Source organism: Palaemon carinicauda, chromosome 24 (assembly GCF_036898095.1).
Source record: "Palaemon carinicauda isolate YSFRI2023 chromosome 24, ASM3689809v2, whole genome shotgun sequence".
Taxonomy (NCBI): domain Eukaryota; kingdom Metazoa; phylum Arthropoda; class Malacostraca; order Decapoda; family Palaemonidae; genus Palaemon; species Palaemon carinicauda.
Window position 1 is genome coordinate 99537877 of NC_090748.1, and position 19075 is coordinate 99556951.

General features: G+C 43.2%; 1 protein-coding gene across 2 annotated transcripts in view; it reads right to left on the reverse strand.

Moving 5' to 3' along the window:
• LOC137618237 (protein-L-isoaspartate(D-aspartate) O-methyltransferase-like) overlaps positions 1-19075 on the reverse strand; it is a 42428-nt gene that overhangs the window by 14336 nt on the left and 9017 nt on the right. For both annotated transcript variants that reach the window (XM_068348388.1, XM_068348387.1), the window contains exons 3-7: positions 14264-14400; positions 12730-12834; positions 10930-11050; positions 10151-10314; positions 2921-3015 (exon numbers count right to left, since the gene is read on the reverse strand). In XM_068348388.1, coding sequence (XP_068204489.1) covers positions 2921-3015; positions 10151-10314; positions 10930-11050; positions 12730-12834; positions 14264-14400 — 622 coding nt within the window. The remainder of the gene's footprint in view (positions 1-2920; positions 3016-10150; positions 10315-10929; positions 11051-12729; positions 12835-14263; positions 14401-19075) is intronic.

Here is a 19075-nt window from a genome sequence, read left to right on the forward strand (position 1 = left end):
CAAATAAAGATATTTAAAATAATTTATCTAAAAAACAAACATATCTCCAATACACTTCACTTATTCATGCTATAAGAAAGAGGTGGGGTTGCATGCTAAAAATAACAATAGGGGCAACATGTACTAAAGTATGAAACTAGGTAAATTGATCTATACAAAATCTGCATTAAAAAATAAACACAGAATATAGTGGGATACACTGAATAAAAAAAGGCAATGAAGGATAAGAAGAAAGATGGTGAATATGGATAATACGGGATAAGGAAGGGAATACTGTAAAGGTCTAAAGGATTAGCATAGATTAGAATGAACAATAAAAATATGCGAACAACAGAAATGGAAAGGATATGGAAAAGACACTAGAATTGGAGAAATTTTTTTTTTCTTTGGCATAAAATAGTTAAAAGATATAATATAGTTGAAAATACTGAATAAAATGGAATAAGGAAAATGATGATTAACAATGGGAATAAGGAATAAACCAGACTGAAATGAACAACAAAAATATGTGAATAACATAAGTGAAAAGATGAATGAAACGGAAATATAAAAGTAGGAAGGGAGAAACTTTCAGCCTATGGCCAAAATTCCGTTTAGTACTTGAAACATGACTTTGCATAAGTCTACTACACTAAGTGGTGATGCAATATGGAACGCGATTTAAAATTTTGCCCAGTGCTTCCAGTTTAGTACCGACGGTTAGGGGAATTTTCAGCGTATAATTCTCTACGACGGCTTCAACACTTTAACGCAGGAAGGTCAAATCAGCGCTTGGAGATTCGCGGGATACAGAAGAGTTACAGTATACATAAAACACTTAAATAACAAACTTGAGCTATAGTATCCATCCGGCAACACTGATGGCTGAAAACCATATATAAAATATATAACTTTATCACTACCACAAACACTCATAAAAAGGGTTAAATAAATTCTTTTAAATAGTGAATGAATTAGTAATCCTGAAGAAAACATCTAGAGAATGATGACACAGCCTTTTTACAGAATTGCAGGGCCACACAGAATGAGGTTACTGGTTAATGTTAATACGAATGAATTAGTAATCCTGAAGAAAACATCTAGAGAATGATGGCACGGCCTTTTACAGAATTGCAGGACCACACAGAATGAGGTTACTGGTTAATGTTAATACGATTGAATTAGAAATCCTGAAGAAAACATCTAGAGAATGATGACACAGCCTTTTTACAGAATTGCAGGACCACACTGGCACGGCCTTTTAAAGAACTGCAGAACCACACAGAATGAGGTTACTAGTTAATGTTAATACGTATGCGAGGGTCCAGTAAAATTATGTTTGCTGGATAACCCTGTCTAAGAAATAAGGGATGGACAATCCTCAGAACACTGTGGACCACAATAGATGCACATACTGTATATGATCAATGAGATTGCAATAAAATGAAAAATTTGGGTGTGTAATTAAGTAAGTTATTTCACAGATAGCAACATCCTGGATTATTAACCCTTTTACCCCCAAAGGACATACTGGTACGTTTCACAGAAGCCATCCCTTTACCCCCATGGACGTACCGGTACGTCCTTGCAAAAAAATGCTATAAAAATTAGTTTTTCATATTTTTTTATAATTTTTTGAGAAAATTCAGGCATTTTCCAAGAGAATGAGACCCACCTGACCTCTCTATGACAGAAATTAAGGCTGTTAGAGCAATTTAAAAAATATATACTGCAAAATGTGCTGGGAAAAAAATAACCCCTTGGGGGTTAAGGGTTGGAAATTTCCAAATACCCCGGGGTAAAAGGGTTAATCAAATGCATCATCAAGCACTGTTATACAATAAATTCATTCAATAACTATCTCCTTGTTGATTATTGACTGAGATGGATTACTTTTACAGAGACAGTTAAAGTTGCTATACTATACTTATTTCCAGATTCATGTAATATATGATAAATGATGTGTAGTAAAGTGTAAAATGCGACTCCTTCTGGTTGTTCAAGATCCTACCAGGATCAGATATTCTATTGTTTAATATTTAAATAGGAAATAGGCAGCCCTCATCTTTTTATGGCATTAAAAAAATATGAGGTCTGTCTGTTGTATAAACATTAATAACCTTCTCTGATAAACCCTAAAAAAAAATTCATTCATTCAAGACACTGCAGACTTTTAAAAGAAGACCATACAATCTGTGAATTCTGATCACTGTAAATGCTCTATAGCCTAAACACATCTCATCAAACATTCCCCATAAGTTTTCCCTTTTCATTACTATTTTAATTCTAATATAAAGCCTCCTTGTTAAGTCCTCCAACAAAAACAACCAAGAAATAGGATCACGGTTGATAAGTAACTGAAAAGGAAATACGTTGCTAATACTGTCTGCAAGAGAGAGGATAAAATACCCAACCCAATAACAAAAAATAAAATATGGATTAATAAACATTAAAACTAGCACAAAAGCTACGCGATTCTTACATGTGTGTCTACCCTCTATAATATTTACCAAGTGTGAGTGTAAGGGGAATAGGGGGTGAGGTTTTCAAGCCAATAAGTTAAAAGTAATGTATATCAATACATTCAAATAAAACATGCAATACGAGCAATTAGTTGCAGTCAGTGGTAATGAAAATCTCTCAACTTCATTAACTCCCAATAAGAATACCCATAAGTTTGTTTTCTAAACATGTTTTCACATACACAATACATACAAATCTGGTCACCTTTAGGTACTTAATTTGGCAATATGAGCACAATATTCTTTTGTGCTTTTCATAACTTACCAATTGTAAAGCTATTACATAATAAATTACAATAAATTATGTTTTAAATCTAGAGAATTTTAATATTCAGAATTACTCCACATCTTTCTCACTACTATTTTCTTTCTCAAGTTCTTTCCGTGCCTTTAACTTAGCCATCCATTTTCTGACTAACCTGCCTGGCCACTGATAATCCTTATCAGTTAAGGGAACATAGATAACCCCCATCAGGACTTGCCGTTTAATGCTTCCATCTTCAAGTTTGTCGATCTGTTAAGTAACAAAAGAAAAGTGATCAATGTTAAACAAGATATACAGTTCAACAATTGCTGAAAAATGGAGTTTTTTATGATAAAACAAAGTTTTATGAATACTTACCTGGCAGTTATATATACATAGCTAATTATCTCTATTTCGGCAGAATTTTTCTAAAAACTAGGCAACCGCCTTGTGGTGGTTGGGTGGTAACACCCGTTAAAGGGTGGTAGGAGGAATCATTCCCGTTTTCTGTTCTTCAGTTCATCTATGCCCGACCTGTCTCCTGAGGGGAGGTGGGTGGGCCTTCGAATGTATATATAACTGCCAGGTAAGTATTCATAAAACTTTGTTTTATCATAAAAACTCCATTTTTATGAATAGAACTTACCTGGCAGTTATATATACATAGCTGACTAACACACATGGAGGAGGGTGATAGACAGTAACATCGTTGGGGAAACAACCAAAAAAGTTGTAGGATAAATAAACACCTTGATTCCTTACCTGCTAAGGTAGCTGACTTCAAAGGTTCCTGCCTCTTGAGTCGCTTTCCCTTAGGAGTGTCAGCCAGGATGTGACCTGCAGTGCTGAAAGCACTCAATCGAGTCTGTCAACGGGGTGAGACCAATAATCTAACTAGACTTCAGGACTACCTATTGCCCAAAATAAAAAACCGCAACTTTACCAAACCAACCACCTAACATTTGCAAAGTAGATAAAAATTATCTAACTAGACTGAGGTGACTGTACACAAGTCGAAGTCCTCAGACAACCAATAAAAAATACACCAACCTATGTACAAGTAAACAAAACTAAGGTTGAGGGGAGGTAGTAACTCCTTTGCCTAATACAGAAGCCGTAGCTACGTATGGTCCCAAGGTATAACATTTCTCATAATCCACCCTCACCTCTCTGAGGTAATGAGAGGCGAACACAGAGTTGCTCCTCCAGAATGTCGCATCCATAATTTGACGGAGCGACATGTTCTTGCGGTAAGCAAGCGAGGTCGCAATGGCCCTCACTTCGTGAGCTTGCACTTTTAAAAGTCCGAAGTGTTCCTCCTCACACAAGAGATGCGCTTCTCTTATCACTTCCCTCAGGAAAAAGGACAAAGCATTCTTGGAAAGGGGCTTTTGAGGATCTTTCACAGAACACCACAGGGAGCTAGAAGAGCCTCTCACACTTTTCGTGCGAGACAAGTAGGTCTTGAGGGTTCGTACTGGACAGAGCAGCCTCTCTTGCTCTTGACCCACTAGGTTGGTCAAGTTAGGAACCTCAAAGGTCCTCGGCCAGGGCTTAGAAGGGTTCTCGTTCTTAGCGAGAAAGTCTAATCTCAAGGCACAAACTGCCCCATTCAGATTGAAGCCTACCTGTTTTTCAATTGCATGGACTTCACTAACTCTTTTAGCTGTTGCTAAGGCCAAAAGAAAGAGGGTCTTCTTGGTAACCTCCCTAAGGGGAGCCTGTGAGATGGGCTCAAATCTCTTGGTGCACAGAAATTTAAGAACCACATCAAGGTTCCAAGAAGGTGGCTTTAACTGGGTCTGCTTGGTCGTCTCAAAAGACTTCAAGAGGTCATGTAAGTCCTTATCGCGAGAATAGTCCAAGCCTCTATGCCGACAGACGGAAGAGAGCATACTTTTGTACCCTTTGATAGTGGACACAGCTAGCTTAGCGTCCTGTCTGAGGTACAACAAGAAATCCGCAATCTGGCTCACAGAGGTAGTGGATGAGGAAATCTTGTGCTTCCTACACCAAGCCCTAAAAGTCTCCCACTTGGACTGGTAGACCCTCTGCGAAGAGACCCTCCTCGCTCTGGCAATAGCTTTCGCAGCTTGCGCTGAAAAGCCTCTTGATTTGACGAGCTTCTCGATAGTCTGAAGGCAGTCAGATTGAGAGCGAGGGGGTTTTGATGATATCTCTCGAAGTGGGGTTGTTTGAGCAGATTTGGACTTGCAGGGAGGCTTCTTGGAAAGTCCATCAACAAGTCCACCACCTCCGTGAACCATTCCCTCATCGGCCAGAACAGAGCTATCAGGATCATCCGTCGCGAATCGAGGAGGGCGAATTTCCTGACTACCAGATTGATGATCTTGAACGGGGGAAAAGCATAAGTGTCCATCCCCGTCCAATCCATCAAAAAGGCGTCTACTGCTATTGCCTCTCTGTCCGGAACTAGGGAGCAATAGATGGGGATCCTCTTGGATAAGTTGGAGGCGAAAAGATCGATGAGGGGTCTCCCCCACAGCCTCCAGAGACTCTGACAGACCTGTTGGTTGAGGGTCCATTCTGTGGGAAGGACCTGCCCTTTCCTGCTGAGCATGTCCGCCCTCACATTCTTCTGTCCCTGAACAAACCTCGTCAGCAGGTTTATCCTGTTCTCCTTCGCCCAAAGAAGGAGCTCTCTTGCTGTCTCGAAGAGAGACAGAGAGTGAGTCCCTCCTTGCTTCCTGATGTAAGCAAGAGCTGTGGTGTTGTCTGAGTTGACCTCCACAATCTTCCCAGACACCAATTCCTTGAAGGCCTTTAGCCCCAGAAAAATGGCCATCAGCTCCTTGTTGTTGATGTGCCATCCCAGCTGAATTCCTTCCCAATAGCCTGAGACCTCCTTGCTTCCTAGTGTTGCCCCCCAGCCTGACTCTGATGCGTCTGAAAACAACACTAGGTCTGGGTTCTTCTTGTGTAAGGAGATCCCTTCCCCTAACAAGGTTGGGTCCAGCCACCACTTCAGAAGAGTCTTGACTTCTATTGGAATGGGGAAGGAAAAGGAGTCTTCCTGCATCTTTCTGTTCCATGTCTTCGAAAGAAAGTGCTGAAGAGGCCTTAGGTGGAGTCTCCCCAGAGAGACAAACTGTTCGAGGGAGGATAGAGTCCCCAGCAAACTCATCCACTCCTTCGCTGTGCATCTCTTCTTGTCCAGGAAAGTTCTGACTTTTACGAGACACTTGGTCTGTCTTTCCTGAGAGGGAGAAGCCCGAAAAAGAACCGAATTCAGAACTATCCCCAAATAGAGAATACTGTAGTCTGATTCGGTCTGATCTGAGACTTCTCCCTGTTGATGACCAGGCCTAGATCTTGAGCCATCATAAAAGTCTTCCGTAAATCCTCCAGACATTTCTCCCTCGATCGTGAACGAATCAGCCAATCGTCCAGATAGAAGGATATCCTTATCCCCTCCTGATGCAGCCAACCTGAAACATTCGCCATTACCCTGGTGAAGACTTGAGGAGCCGTGCTGAGACCGAAGCAAAGAGCTCTGAATTGGAAGCACTTGCCCTCCATTACAAATCTCAGGTACTTCCTCGAAGTCGGATGGATGGGGACATGGAAATATGCGTCCTGCAAGTTGAGGGACACCATCCAGTCCCCTGGACGTACTGACGCCAGCACCGACTGAGTCGTCTCCATGGAGAACTTTGTCTTCTCCACAAATACGTTGAGAGCGCTGACATCCAGGACGGGTCTCCATCCGCCCGAGTTCTTGGGGACCAGAAACAGGCGATTGTAAAAGCCTGGGGAGGATAGATCCCGAACCGGTTCTATCGCCCCCTTGTCTAGCATTTGGTTGACAAGGTCTACTGTACTAGGGCCTTCTGTTTCCCCGGATCTGAGTACCGGGCTACTAAGGCCAGCGGAGCATCTGCGAGAGGAGGTTTTTTCAGAAAAGGGATCTTGTATCCTTCCTTGATGACTGAGAGGGACCAGGTGTCCGCCCCTCTCCTCTTCCAAGACTGCCAAAAACCTGACAGTCTTGCGCCTACTGTCTGGAGGAGACGAACTTCATTTTCTGGAGCGAGGTCTGAAAGAACCCCTGGTAGATCTTGGTCCTGAATCTTGCCTTCTCCCTCAAAAATCTGGTCTTGAAGTAGTCCTGCCCCGAAAGGGCTGCTGGAATCGCCTTTCCTCCCGTTTCAAAGAAGAAGGAGGGGCTGCCAAGGGCTTACGAGCAGAACGAGATAAAAGATCTTGGGTGGCTTTTTGGGCCAGAGAACGCGTAATGTCATTAACCAGGGACTTGGGAAAAAGATGTTGAGAGAGGGGGGCGTAAAGAAGCTCAGACTTTTGTGCATTGGTAACAGACCTAGAAGCAAAAGAGCAAAGCAGAGCTCTCTTCTTTAGGACCCCAGCTGAGAACAGAGCAGCCAACTCATTCGCCCCATCTCTGAGGGCCTTATCCATACAGGACATAATACTGGTAAGGTCCCTAGATCCTTCCATCTGTTCAGTTTTCCTTGCGAGAGTCCCAAGCGACCAGTCTAGGAAACTAAAAACCTCAAAGGCTCTAAAAATACCTTTGACGAGATGATCCAGCTCCGACATCGACCACATGACCTTGGCTGAGTTGAGAGCATGCCTTCTAGCAGAGTCCACTAAACCAGAGAAGTCATCCTTGGAGGAGGAAGGCACTCCCAGACCCAAAGGTTCTCCAGTTGCATACCACATACCCGCTCTTGAAGCAAGACGAGCTGGTGGAAACGAGAAGGAAGTCTTAACTGTTTGTTTCCGCTCCATCATCCAGTCATCAATCTTCGTGAGAGCCTTCTTTGCGGAGATAGACAGCTTCATCTTGATGAAGGCCGACTGTTTCTTGGCCTTCTTTCTGTTAAATTGGGACTGAGGAGATTGAGGGGCAGCAGGTTGGAATTCCTCTCCAAAAAGTTCAAGAAGGGAGCGAGAGAGAACTTTGTAATCTCCCACAGCGTCGGCAGGATTATCATCGTCATCAGAAACATCCTCGAGGTCCTGATCCACATCTGCAATATCCTTCGAAAGAGAAGAAGGATCCTTAGAACCCGACAAGGGCAAATCAAAGGCATCATCCTGCAAAAGACGGGTTGCATCCTGGAGTCCCGCGCTAGAAGAATCCTTGGGACGAGAGGCAGTATCGTCCCGAAGAGGCAGGGTGGTATCGCCCTGGGACCGAGAACGAGAGGCAGAGTCGTTCTGTCGTCGAGAGCGAAAGGCGGTATCGTCGTGGCGGCAAGAATGAGAGGCGGTATCGTCGTGGCGTCGTGAACGAGAGGCGGTATCGTCGTGGCGTCGAGAACTAGGGTCGGTATCGTCGTGGCGTCGTGAACGAGAGGAGGTATCGTCGTGGCGAAGCGAACGAGAGGAGGTATCGTCGTGGCGAAGCGAACGAGAGGAGGTATTGTCGTGGCGAAGCGAACGGGAGGCAGTATCGTCTTGGTATCGAGAACGAGAAGCAGCATCGTTCGATAAGGTATTGTCCCGGTATCGAGAACGAGAAAACGTATCGCCCTGGTATCGCGAAGAAGTATCGCCTGGCGAAAGCACACATTCCTCATCCTGGCGTAGAGAGGGAGAAGTTTTCTTTAAAGAAGAACTCCATTCTCTCTTAGAAGCAGACTTCTTAATCGGCAACGAGTCGTCTTTACGTCTGTCAGACTGGGCGTGAGGGCGGCTAAAGGCTTGTACTAAGGTCAAAAGTTGTTCCTGCATGACAGACATAAAGGATTTAGCAACATCAGCTGGGTCTTGCGGACCCGAAGGGGGGGGGCTGACAAATAACACTCGTAGAAGGGGGAGGATCTTCGGCAGCAGGCTTCGCCCTTTTCACAGGCACGGAGTCGAAATCATCCTCCGACGGACAAGATTCATAACTGCTAGAACCGGGAGAGAAAGAACGAGACCGTTCGTCGCGGTTCCATCTCCTCTTAGTAGGTCTTGAAGCTTCATACTTCCATTTACGTCTGGACGAATTCGGAGAAGAAAACAACACATCCGACACGTCTTTCCCGTGACGGTCAAGAGCAGCCTGGGAATCGACAACAGGACTGTCTGAGGCAACGGCTGACCGAGGATACGTACCTCTCACCCCCTTTCGGTCATCGACGTACCTTCTCCCTTGGTCCTGGGAGCTTGGTAGAGGTCTAGGCCTAGGGGTATGACAGATTCGGTCAGTCGCCACCTCCACTGCACTAACACAAACACTTTCACTTTCCTTACCTTTAAAGGCCTCCAGTTGTTCTTTAATGGCCTTCAACTCGGCCGCCAGGCTAGCGTACCGAGGGTCATCCGTAGATACGGAACCTGTAGGAGGTGCAGGAGTTACTACCTCAAGGGAAGGATCAACTTCCAAAGAGGAATCAATAATTGGATCAATAGATAAATCTACGCTAAGTTCGTCTTCCTTACCACTAACAGACTTAGACTTAGACCTAGAAGCTCTCCTAACTCTATCGAGCTCTAGCTTACGCACATAGCGCTTCATAATTAACCAATCTTTCTAATCCGAAACCTTACATTCCCCGCACCTATTATCAAGGGCACAAACAAAACCCCTACAATTAGAACAAATGGTGTGAGGATCTACCGCCATTTTCGGTAGTCTCACCTTACATTCCTCATTCGCACAGATACGGTAATGACTCTTTTCACTCATAATGAAAAACAGCAAAAAAAGCTAAGAGAAAACAAAATACAACGATCGCCAAAACCCCAAATCAGAGTACTTCACCAAAAAAGCAGACAGGTACACCGAGCAGGGAAAGCGAAGAAAAACTCTTAATGACGGACCAACGTGTTGTCGATCCGGCCGGCAGAGATGAACTGAAGAACAGAAAACGGGAATAATTCCTCCTACCACCCTTTAACGGGTGTTACCACCCAACCACCACAAGGCGGTTGCCTAGTTTTTAGAAAAATTCTGCCGAAAGAGATAATTAGCTATGTATATATAACTGCCAGGTAAGTTCTATTCATAAAATTATGTCTTACTGTTGCCCCTTATCACCGATGCAAAAACTGAGCACCACATGACACTATTAAAATGTAATGAAAAGTAGGAATAAACAAGAATAGGAAATGTATGCAAAAACTCAGAATAATTTCTCACAGTTGTTGATCAGATAGAGGATGCACACTGATTTAGCTACCGGGGTCATATAAGTGAAAATCATGCCAATGCCCAAATAGGTTTTGTAAAAGTAATATGCTTGCGGTGAAATTATAAAGGCTATAATGAGCTGGTTTGAAATGATCTGTAGTAAATGCGCCTATTAAAAATACACAAATATAAAATAAAACCAATGTTTTTGTCCATAAGGACATAACTCAGCAATTGATAAAAAGCAAAATCTTTTAAGATTCAAAATAAATACACTGGTGAAATAAAACATTACAATACCTGTTCAAGGTTCTGGTTGGCTCCCTCTGGACCAATGGGAATAATGAGTCTTCCACCCGGGGCAAGCTGATCCACTAGAGCCTGTGGCAGATTAGGAGCAGCAGCTCCAACATGAATGGCATTGTACGGCTGCTCCTCTGGGTAACCCAGACGACCATCTCCCACTGGGAAAAAGGTAAACAAATAAATTTTGCACGCACACAGAGGAATAATAATTACCATATTAAAAGATTACTAAGGTAATAGAAGGGAAAAATCGGTGCTATTATAGTATGCTATCTACCGTCGAATTTCTACTATAGTATGGTATCTACCACAAAGTATGTTATCTACAGTCAATGTTAATCCTCCTGTTTGATGAGGATTATCAAACATTACTTACCACCAGTATGTTATCCTCATTGGACTTTAATGATAGTTTAATAATATTTATTGGCAGGACAACATGGGTGCATAATTATAAGCAGTTTGTAGGTTAGGTTAGGTTATCAAGTCGGTAATGATCCTCCTTATTAGAGGCGGATTAGCAAGTAGACCGTATCCTTAGGGACTGATGGTAGGTATCATACTATAGTCAGAAAGGGGTGGTAGACAGCAAAATCGGCGGTAGATAGCATACTATAATAGCATCGAAAAATCATTAGTGGGACCAAATATCAATGTGTTTTCCATACTCAACACTAAACCTATGTTCTCTAAGTGATTTTATGATAAATTGTTAATGTTCTCCTCCCTTAATGCAATAAGTTTTTAAGAGATCTTTCTCTGCAAATACTTACACACTAATTTGACTGTGTTTGACGCTAGAAGTTCAGGACTATCTTTTTCAATGTTATCTTGGGAAAACTTGATAAGTTCACTTATATGATCAATGCCTACAGCTATGCCCGTTTCTCCAACCTGTAAAACACACAATATAACAAATATATTTAGCGTAACACCTTCAATTTCATCATCATTGACATTAGTTCTATCCATAACATCATCATTATTTCCTCTTAATAAAATAGTCTTCTTCTATTAACATGCATTTTTCCCCATTTGTATGGGGGCAACCATGGTTTCCTTCTTTTTGAAAGACTTTGCTTTGGCGTTTTGGGTTAGACCGTAGTCCCGATCGGCTACCCTGCCTGGCATCGCTTGGACCCTGGTAGCATATGTTCCTGTGTTGTACCAGTCACCAGCGTCCTTCCTCACAGCAACGAGGAGTCTTGGCGCAGTGAGGTGTTTGTTATATTTTTAGAAGGTATTGGAATGGCTTTGACAAGAGGTGAGAAGTTAGTTAGAGAAGTTAGCAAGCATAAAAGTAACAGGATGAAGACCAGTAGAAAGGTCAAGAAAAACAGACGAATTACATGGATGAGATCACATTGGAATTCTAGAAGATATTTGATACAGTCCATCCACCTTCGCTTTGGTCTCCCTCTCCTACAGTGAATGAGAAGGAGAGGGAGACCAAAGCTAAGGTGGATGGACTGTATCAAAGATGACCTTCGATCAAAGGGATTAACCGGTGAAGAAGTGTGGGACAGGTAGATGGAGAACGCTGGCCAGAAATATCGGCCCCACATAAAAGTGGGAAAAGATGCAGACAAAGAAGATGAATTGTACTGTACAAGACATGAAACAATTGAAAGAATTAATTTTTCATCTAACGCCATCAAGAGGAAACTTAACCTGAAAACGTTTATGATGATGACAATGGTTATGCATACTGTTATTACCCTCGTCATAAAACACAAGTACGTAGTTATTTAAATTGAATAAATAAAAATTTTAATGCCCTGCCAGATAAGTTTGGAACAAGAAATATCTGCATACGTAAAACAAAAAATTAAGATATCAGAGAAATTGTATACATAAAATAATAGTTAAAAATCAGTACAATTATAAACAAGACAGGTATCCTTGGTGTACTATACTGCAATTATTGCTGATGACAGTGATTATTTTGTGGTATATTTTAAAATCAACAAACTGTGAAACATTAATAGAGTAAGTGAAATGAGAGAAATACCAACAAGGTGAGATAGTAAAAGTTTCACATCAATTCAAGAACAAAATTCTGAATTCAAAATCATGCCACAGAAAAGTTGAATGTTTAAAGAATGCAGCTGAAACTCGAGTTACGAGTTATCATGATGCATACATTTGTTGACTTTTACTTTTCCATGTCACTCAAAAAATCAAACCATTGTTCTCTAGTCTTGGGTAGTGCCATAACCTCTGTACCATGGTCTTCCACTGTCTTGGGTTAAAGTTCTCTCACTTGAGAGTACACTCTAGCACACACTTATTTTATTTCTCTTCCTCTTGTTTTGTTGAAGCTTTTATATTTTATTTAGGAGATATTTATTTTAATGTTATTACTCTTCTTAAAATATTTCCTTTTCCTTTTTTCCTTTCCTCACTGGGCTATTTCCCCTGTTGGAGCCCCTGGGCTTATAGCATCCTGCTTTTCCAACTAGGGTTGTAACTTAGCAAGTAATAATAATAATAATAATAATAATAATAATAATAATAATAATAATAATAATAATAGTGTTTAAAACACAAGAAAGTACAGATATACGGCTTACCATGTGGCCCATACATGCTGTCAAGTACCCACTTCCTGAGCCAACATCCAATGCTCGATTCCCTTTCTTCAAATGAGCACTCAGTAACTCCAATGCATGTGCATGCTGTAAAAAGTGGAAAAAAATAAAATATAAATCTAAATAAAATATATTTAACACTTATATTCTTTGGAAAAAATGTAAAGATAATTAAGAAAATGTTTCACCTAACCACAAGTCTGATTTCATGGGCATTATTGCTTCATGGAAGTAATTGCTTGTATTGTATCAATCAAAGTAACTACTGTATATTTAAGTTGAACCAACCTAGTAGCGTGGGATCACATGTTTTCCCTCAGACAAAAATTACTTATTTTTCTTTGCAAGTTAGGACTATAGTGAGTTCATAATATCATAAACTGTATAAACTTTGTAAAAATTAGCATGGCTAATCTAATTTACAGGTAGAAATTCAAAATGTTTTGGTTCGCAGCGGTGTTGGAGAGACAAGAGTCCATAGGGACCAATCTATTTCAACTTGCTGTATTATGCAGTTATGTACTCATTGCAATTTACCGATCATCGGTAACTGAAGGGCACTTTCACCTCAACCATCTAAATCGAAGACTACATGCATAACTGATCCTCTCTGTGAGATTGATTGATTGATTGATTTAAAGTTTTCAGGCATCCTGACATTTACGGTCATTGACGCCGGCCTCTCTGCGAGAGAATGTTTGTTTTTTCTAATAGTAAATTGTGAAAACAGTTGCTCTTTATTGTACAGTAATGATACCCTCTACAGTGCCTCCATAATATTGCAACCCATTACTAATTACTGCGACCGTTTACTAATTTCACTCAAGTGTCCCGTAATATTACAAACGATTTCTATAGAGTGTGGTTAACTAACCATCCCATAGCAGACCTCAAAATGGCACTGAATTTGCAATGGAAGATTTGCTAAAGCTCAGTAAGCCTTTCAGCTCTGGTATACATTCTTTTACCAGTTTAATACCGTTTTGAAGTTTCCTATGGAGTGGAGAGTTAACCACACTTACGCAGCTGTGACTTGGCAAGGGGGATGAGTGCTGTATTTCTGTTTCCTTGCAGGGGCAGTCATAATTTGTGGATTTACTACATTTGCAGGTATCTCTGGTACATAAACCCCACTCCAAATGGCAAAGTTTAAGTGTTAATAGGAAGTGAAAACACTAAACAACATTAAAGAGAAAATTTACAAGCAATCACAAGCATGTCTTGACCCTATAACAAATAGCATGAATTCCAGGTAAGCATTAAAATAACTGCTTCTTCAAAATTGAGATGGTTTGGACATGTGCTAAGAAGGGGAGCATCTACGATAATAATAGTCAATATGGACTTATATTTTAGTAGGGTAACCCTAGTAAGAAGGCTAACAAAATTAAAAGTAATACAGTATAGATGAAAACCCTCATTATATTAGCCTTCTGAATGGAAGTATAGAGGTCAACCCTATGAATTAAGAAGACAGGATATTTAAGGCCTATAGAATTAATAGATTTATACTAACCATATGAGGAGCACTGATTGTGACACCATATCCAATCCCTTGTGGCGAGTCCATATATGGGTTGTGCTTAGAATACAGGCCTCTATCAACTCTCAGCATGACTCTCTCTACTTCAGCAGATCGAATGATTTGGTTGGCTATAAGAAGAAATATTAGTGAAGTACAGTATACATGAATATTAAAATGGCAATAGTATATACAAAATTAAATCTACATTTATAAATATCACAAAATTTTTAAGTACAGTAATTTGTATTTTTCCTAACATACTTACCTAGAACTACCTTCTTAGGAGTTACTGGTAACTCTATCCTAACCGACCAGCTTTTTGTGTAGTTTACCCTATTCCCGTTTTCTATGGGGCTAACCTCAGGCGGAGTGAAACGCGCCAAAATTAAATCTACATTTATAAATACTATATTTCATTAAAAATTAAGATTTTCTAATTTTAACTAAAAGTTAATGAAGTCTGCTTCATGACCAAATAAAAATGCACAAACACTGATATGATCCTCCTTTTCTACACGTATAGTAGCCCTTTACCATACGAACTTTGAACTAACAAACTTCCGTCAATACAAAATTGTGCAAAAATCACAAATTTTTAAAGTAATTTGTATTTATCCTAGCTATACAAACCTCAGTCCTTTAGATAGGGAACATATTTTCAGCACATGATGGAGGGCTGTTGAATAGTTTTAGCTAGCAGTTAGGCAACAGGTTGGAGCTAGGGCAAGGAGCCCCACCCCCTTACCTGTCCAAGTCTCTTCACTTATGACCTCTCGGTTCAAGACTGAGATGAATGGTTGAGAAGGGAAGTATAACCAAGTTTATTCAGGTAGGAAAAATACAAATTACTATACAAATTTGTGATTTGTTCCTACGCAAAATACAAAACATGACAAATTCGTAGATAATTTGTATTTTTCCTAACTATACAAACCTTAGCTATTTACATGGGGTAATTACTTCGGTGTAGCTGAATGACGAGCCATAAAAGTTTTAACGAGGGTTTACTACCCCGCCACTAGTTAGCAGGGGGTAGGGAAGGGTAGCTAGCTACTCCCCCCCCACACCTGTGAAAGGCTCACTTTACTTAGAGGCAGGACTTATCTTGGGGGACAGGGGTGGCGGACACATATGTGTAAATAGCTAAAGTTTGTATAGTTAGGAAAAATACAAATTATCTACGAATTTGTCATTTGTTCCGTAACTGAAATACAAACCACGCTATTTACATGGGGTGACTTGACCTTTAAGAAGGGTGGTAAGTACCCTGCCATACTGGCTTTGGCTTGCCCGGAGACCCCGAACTCGAGTGTGTAGGAACTCGAGAAGTAAGGGGTCCCTGCTCCTCGCTGACAGCTGTGAAACTGCTGCGGCCTACGTAAGCTGTGTGTGTGAAGGTGAGAAGTGACTCGTCCTAGGAAGATGACCTGGAGTTCTTCAGATGGAAATCTAGGCTAGGACTCTCTCAATACCACCTCGTCAGGGTATGGGGACATGACAGTATTACATCTTAATACTAGGAACACAAGGGAACATGGCTTACCTGCAAAGGTTCGAGGTCAACTGTGCAAGGAACCCAGGATGGTGCTTTCTCCAAAGGAGGCGAGGATGAAGAAAAGAATAAGGGCCAGGCAGATCTTTTCATTCACGCAGACTAAAACCAGGTAACAATGCCCTCAACCTTCTGCTACTTGTCCAATAAGGAGCCTGAGGTTAGACCAGCTGTTGTGCAGCCACCACAGGGCCGATAGACAACGTATCAAGCCTCCTGTGTGTCACGTCTTGCAGGTAGTGGGCCGTGAAGGTGGTCTGACGCTTCCACACCCCAGCTTGAAGGACCTGCGTCACTGAAAAGTTCTTCTTGAAGGCCAGGGATGTAGCCACGCCCCTGACATCATGCGCTCTAGGGCAACGTGTCGGAGGAGGGACAGGATTCAAGGGCAGATGTATTACCTTGCGAATCCAGGCTGATATGGTATTTTTTGTGACCCTCCTCTTCATCTCCCCGGTGCTCACGAACAGAGCTCGCACCTGGGGACGAACTGCAGCTGTTCTTTTAAGATACAACCTCAGACTCCTAACTGGGCACAGTAGGAGATGGTCTGGGTCATCTGTTACAGAACGGAGACTCGAAACCCGGAAGGAGTCGAACCTTGGGTCCGGCACTCCCGGGTTCTGAGTCTTGGCAACAAACTCAGGGACAAAGCTGAAAGTTACCTCCCCCCATCCCCTTGAATGGGCGACGTCGTACGAGAGACCATGAAGCTCACCGACTCGCTTGGCCGAGGCTAAAGCTAGCAGGAAAACCGTCTTCCAGGTAAGGTGGCGATCAGAAGCCTGGCGTAATGGTTCGTAGGGAGGTCTCTTAAAAGACCTGAGAACTCGAACCACGTTCCAAGGAGGTGGTCTCACTTCTGACTGAGAGCAGGTAAGTTCATAACTCCGTATGAGAAGGGAAAGTTCCAGAGAGGAAGAAATGTCTATTCCTTTAAGCCTGAAGGCAAGACTTAAGGCTGAGCGATAGCCTTTCACTGCCAAGACTGAAAGGCGCATTTCCTCCCGCAGATAAACGAGGAACTCCGCTATTGCTGGTAAAGTGGCATCGAGGGGAGAGATATCCCTTCCACGACACCAACCACAGAAAACTCGCCACTTCGCCTGGTAGACTCCTGCGGATGATTTGCGCAGGTGGCCAGACATCCTGTTCGCAACTTGTTGCGAAAATCCTCTCTCTGTGAGGAGATGCTGGATAGTCTCCAGGCGTGAAGTCGAAGCGAAGCCACGGCTTTGTGGTAGATGTTGGAGTGTGGTTGTTTGAGTAGCTCGTGACATGGAGGGAGCCCCCTCGGAACCTCCGTGAGGAGTTGCAGAAGGTCCGGGAACCACTCTGCATGATGCCACAGGGGAGCTATCAGGGTCATTGAGAGATTGACCGATGTTCTGGTCTTGTTGAGTACCCTCCTCATCAGACAGAACGGGGGAAAGGCGTACACATCGACGTTGTCCCACCGTTGTTGGAAGGCATCCTACCAGAGAGCCTTGGGGTCTGGGACTGGGGAGCAGTACAGCGGGAGCTTGGTGTTCAGCGCCGTAGCGAACAGATCCATCGTCGGGGAACCCCACAAAGACAGGACTTTGTTGGCTATTTGAGGATCCAAAGACCACTCAGTACTCACTATCTGCGTCGCCCTGCTCAGACTGTCGGCGAGCACATTCCTTTTGCCTGGAATGAAGCGAGCCGCTAGTGAAATCGAGTGGACTTCAGACCATCTCAGGATCTCTACTGCAAGATGGGATAGCTGTTCTGAAAAGGTACCTCCCTGCTTGTTGATATAAGCCACTACCGTGGTGTTGTCGCTCAACACCACCACAGAGTGGCCCGCCAGGACTCGGTGGAACTTCTGAAGTGCCAGGAACACTGCCTCCATTTCTAGCAGGTTTATGTGAAGGTACTTTTCTGATTCTGACCAAGGCCTGAGGTCCTGTGGCTCAGAACGTGGGCCCACCACCCTTTGTTTGATGTGTCCGAGAACAGCATCAAATCTGGGGGAGGGACGAGAAGATCCACTCCCTTTCGTAATTTCTCATCTGCCCACCGGAGATCCGTCCATTCTGCAGGACCCATAGGGATCAAAGTGTCCAGGGAGTCGTTACCTTGACTCCACCGGGACTTGAGTCGCCACTGGAGGGACCTCATTCTGAGGCGACCGTTGGGAACGAGACGGGTCAGGGAGGATAGGTGGCCGAGGAGACAAAGCCACAATTGGTTTGGGAGTTCTTCTCGATTGAGGAAAGGTCTCGCGACCTTCCTCAGCCTTGCTATCCTTTCGTCTGATGGGAAGGCTTTGTGGAGATTGGTGTCTATGACCATGCCTAGATATACCAGTTTCTGAGAGGGCTGCAGGGAGGACTTCTCAAGATTTACCACGATCCCTAGATCCTGGGAAACTTCAAGGAGCTTGTCTCGGTGGCGAAGAAGGGTTGCCTCCGAGTCCGCTAGGATCAGCCAGGAGACGGATGCCGATCCTGTGGGCCCACGAAGAGATGAGGGTGAATACTCTGGTGAACACCTGAGGGGCTGTGGAGAGACCGAAGCATAGCACCTTGAACTGGTAGATCTTGTTGTCTAGGCAGAATCTTAGGTACATCCTTGAAGACGGATGGATTGGGATCTGGAAGTACGCGTCCTTCAGGTCCAGTGTACACATGAAGTCTAGTGGTCTCACTGCAAGTCTGACCGTGTCTGCCGTCTCCATGCTGAACAGAGTCTGCTTGACAAACCTGTTCAGGGTTGAGAGGTCGATGACTGGTTTCCAGCCTCCAGATGCCTTTCTCACAAGAAAGAGTCGACTGTAGAAGCCTGGGGACCCGTCTACAACCTCCTGGAGAGCATCCTTCTTCAACATGGTCTGGACTTCTGCCCAAAGGGCCTGCCCTTTTGCCGATCCAATGGCAAAAGAGCTCAACGACACTGGATTCGCTGTCAGGGGAGGTAGAGAGGCTGTGAACGGGACGCAATAACCTAAAGTGATCACAGAGATCGTCCAGGCATCTGCCACGAGTTGCTGCCACCTTGTCGCGCAACTCTGTAGGCATCCCCCCACTGGTGGACATGCAGGGGGAATGCCAACCCTAGCGTTTCTGGCCTCTGCTGTTACCTCTAGGGTTCTTGCCTCCCCTGGAGGACTTCTTGCTCCTTCTGTTCTTGGCAGGAAAGGGCTTAGACACCTAGGGCTTAGACACCTTGGGCTTCGCTGCGGTAGTCTTCTTTGTGTCCTTAGCTGGACGGGGCTGCTGGACCGC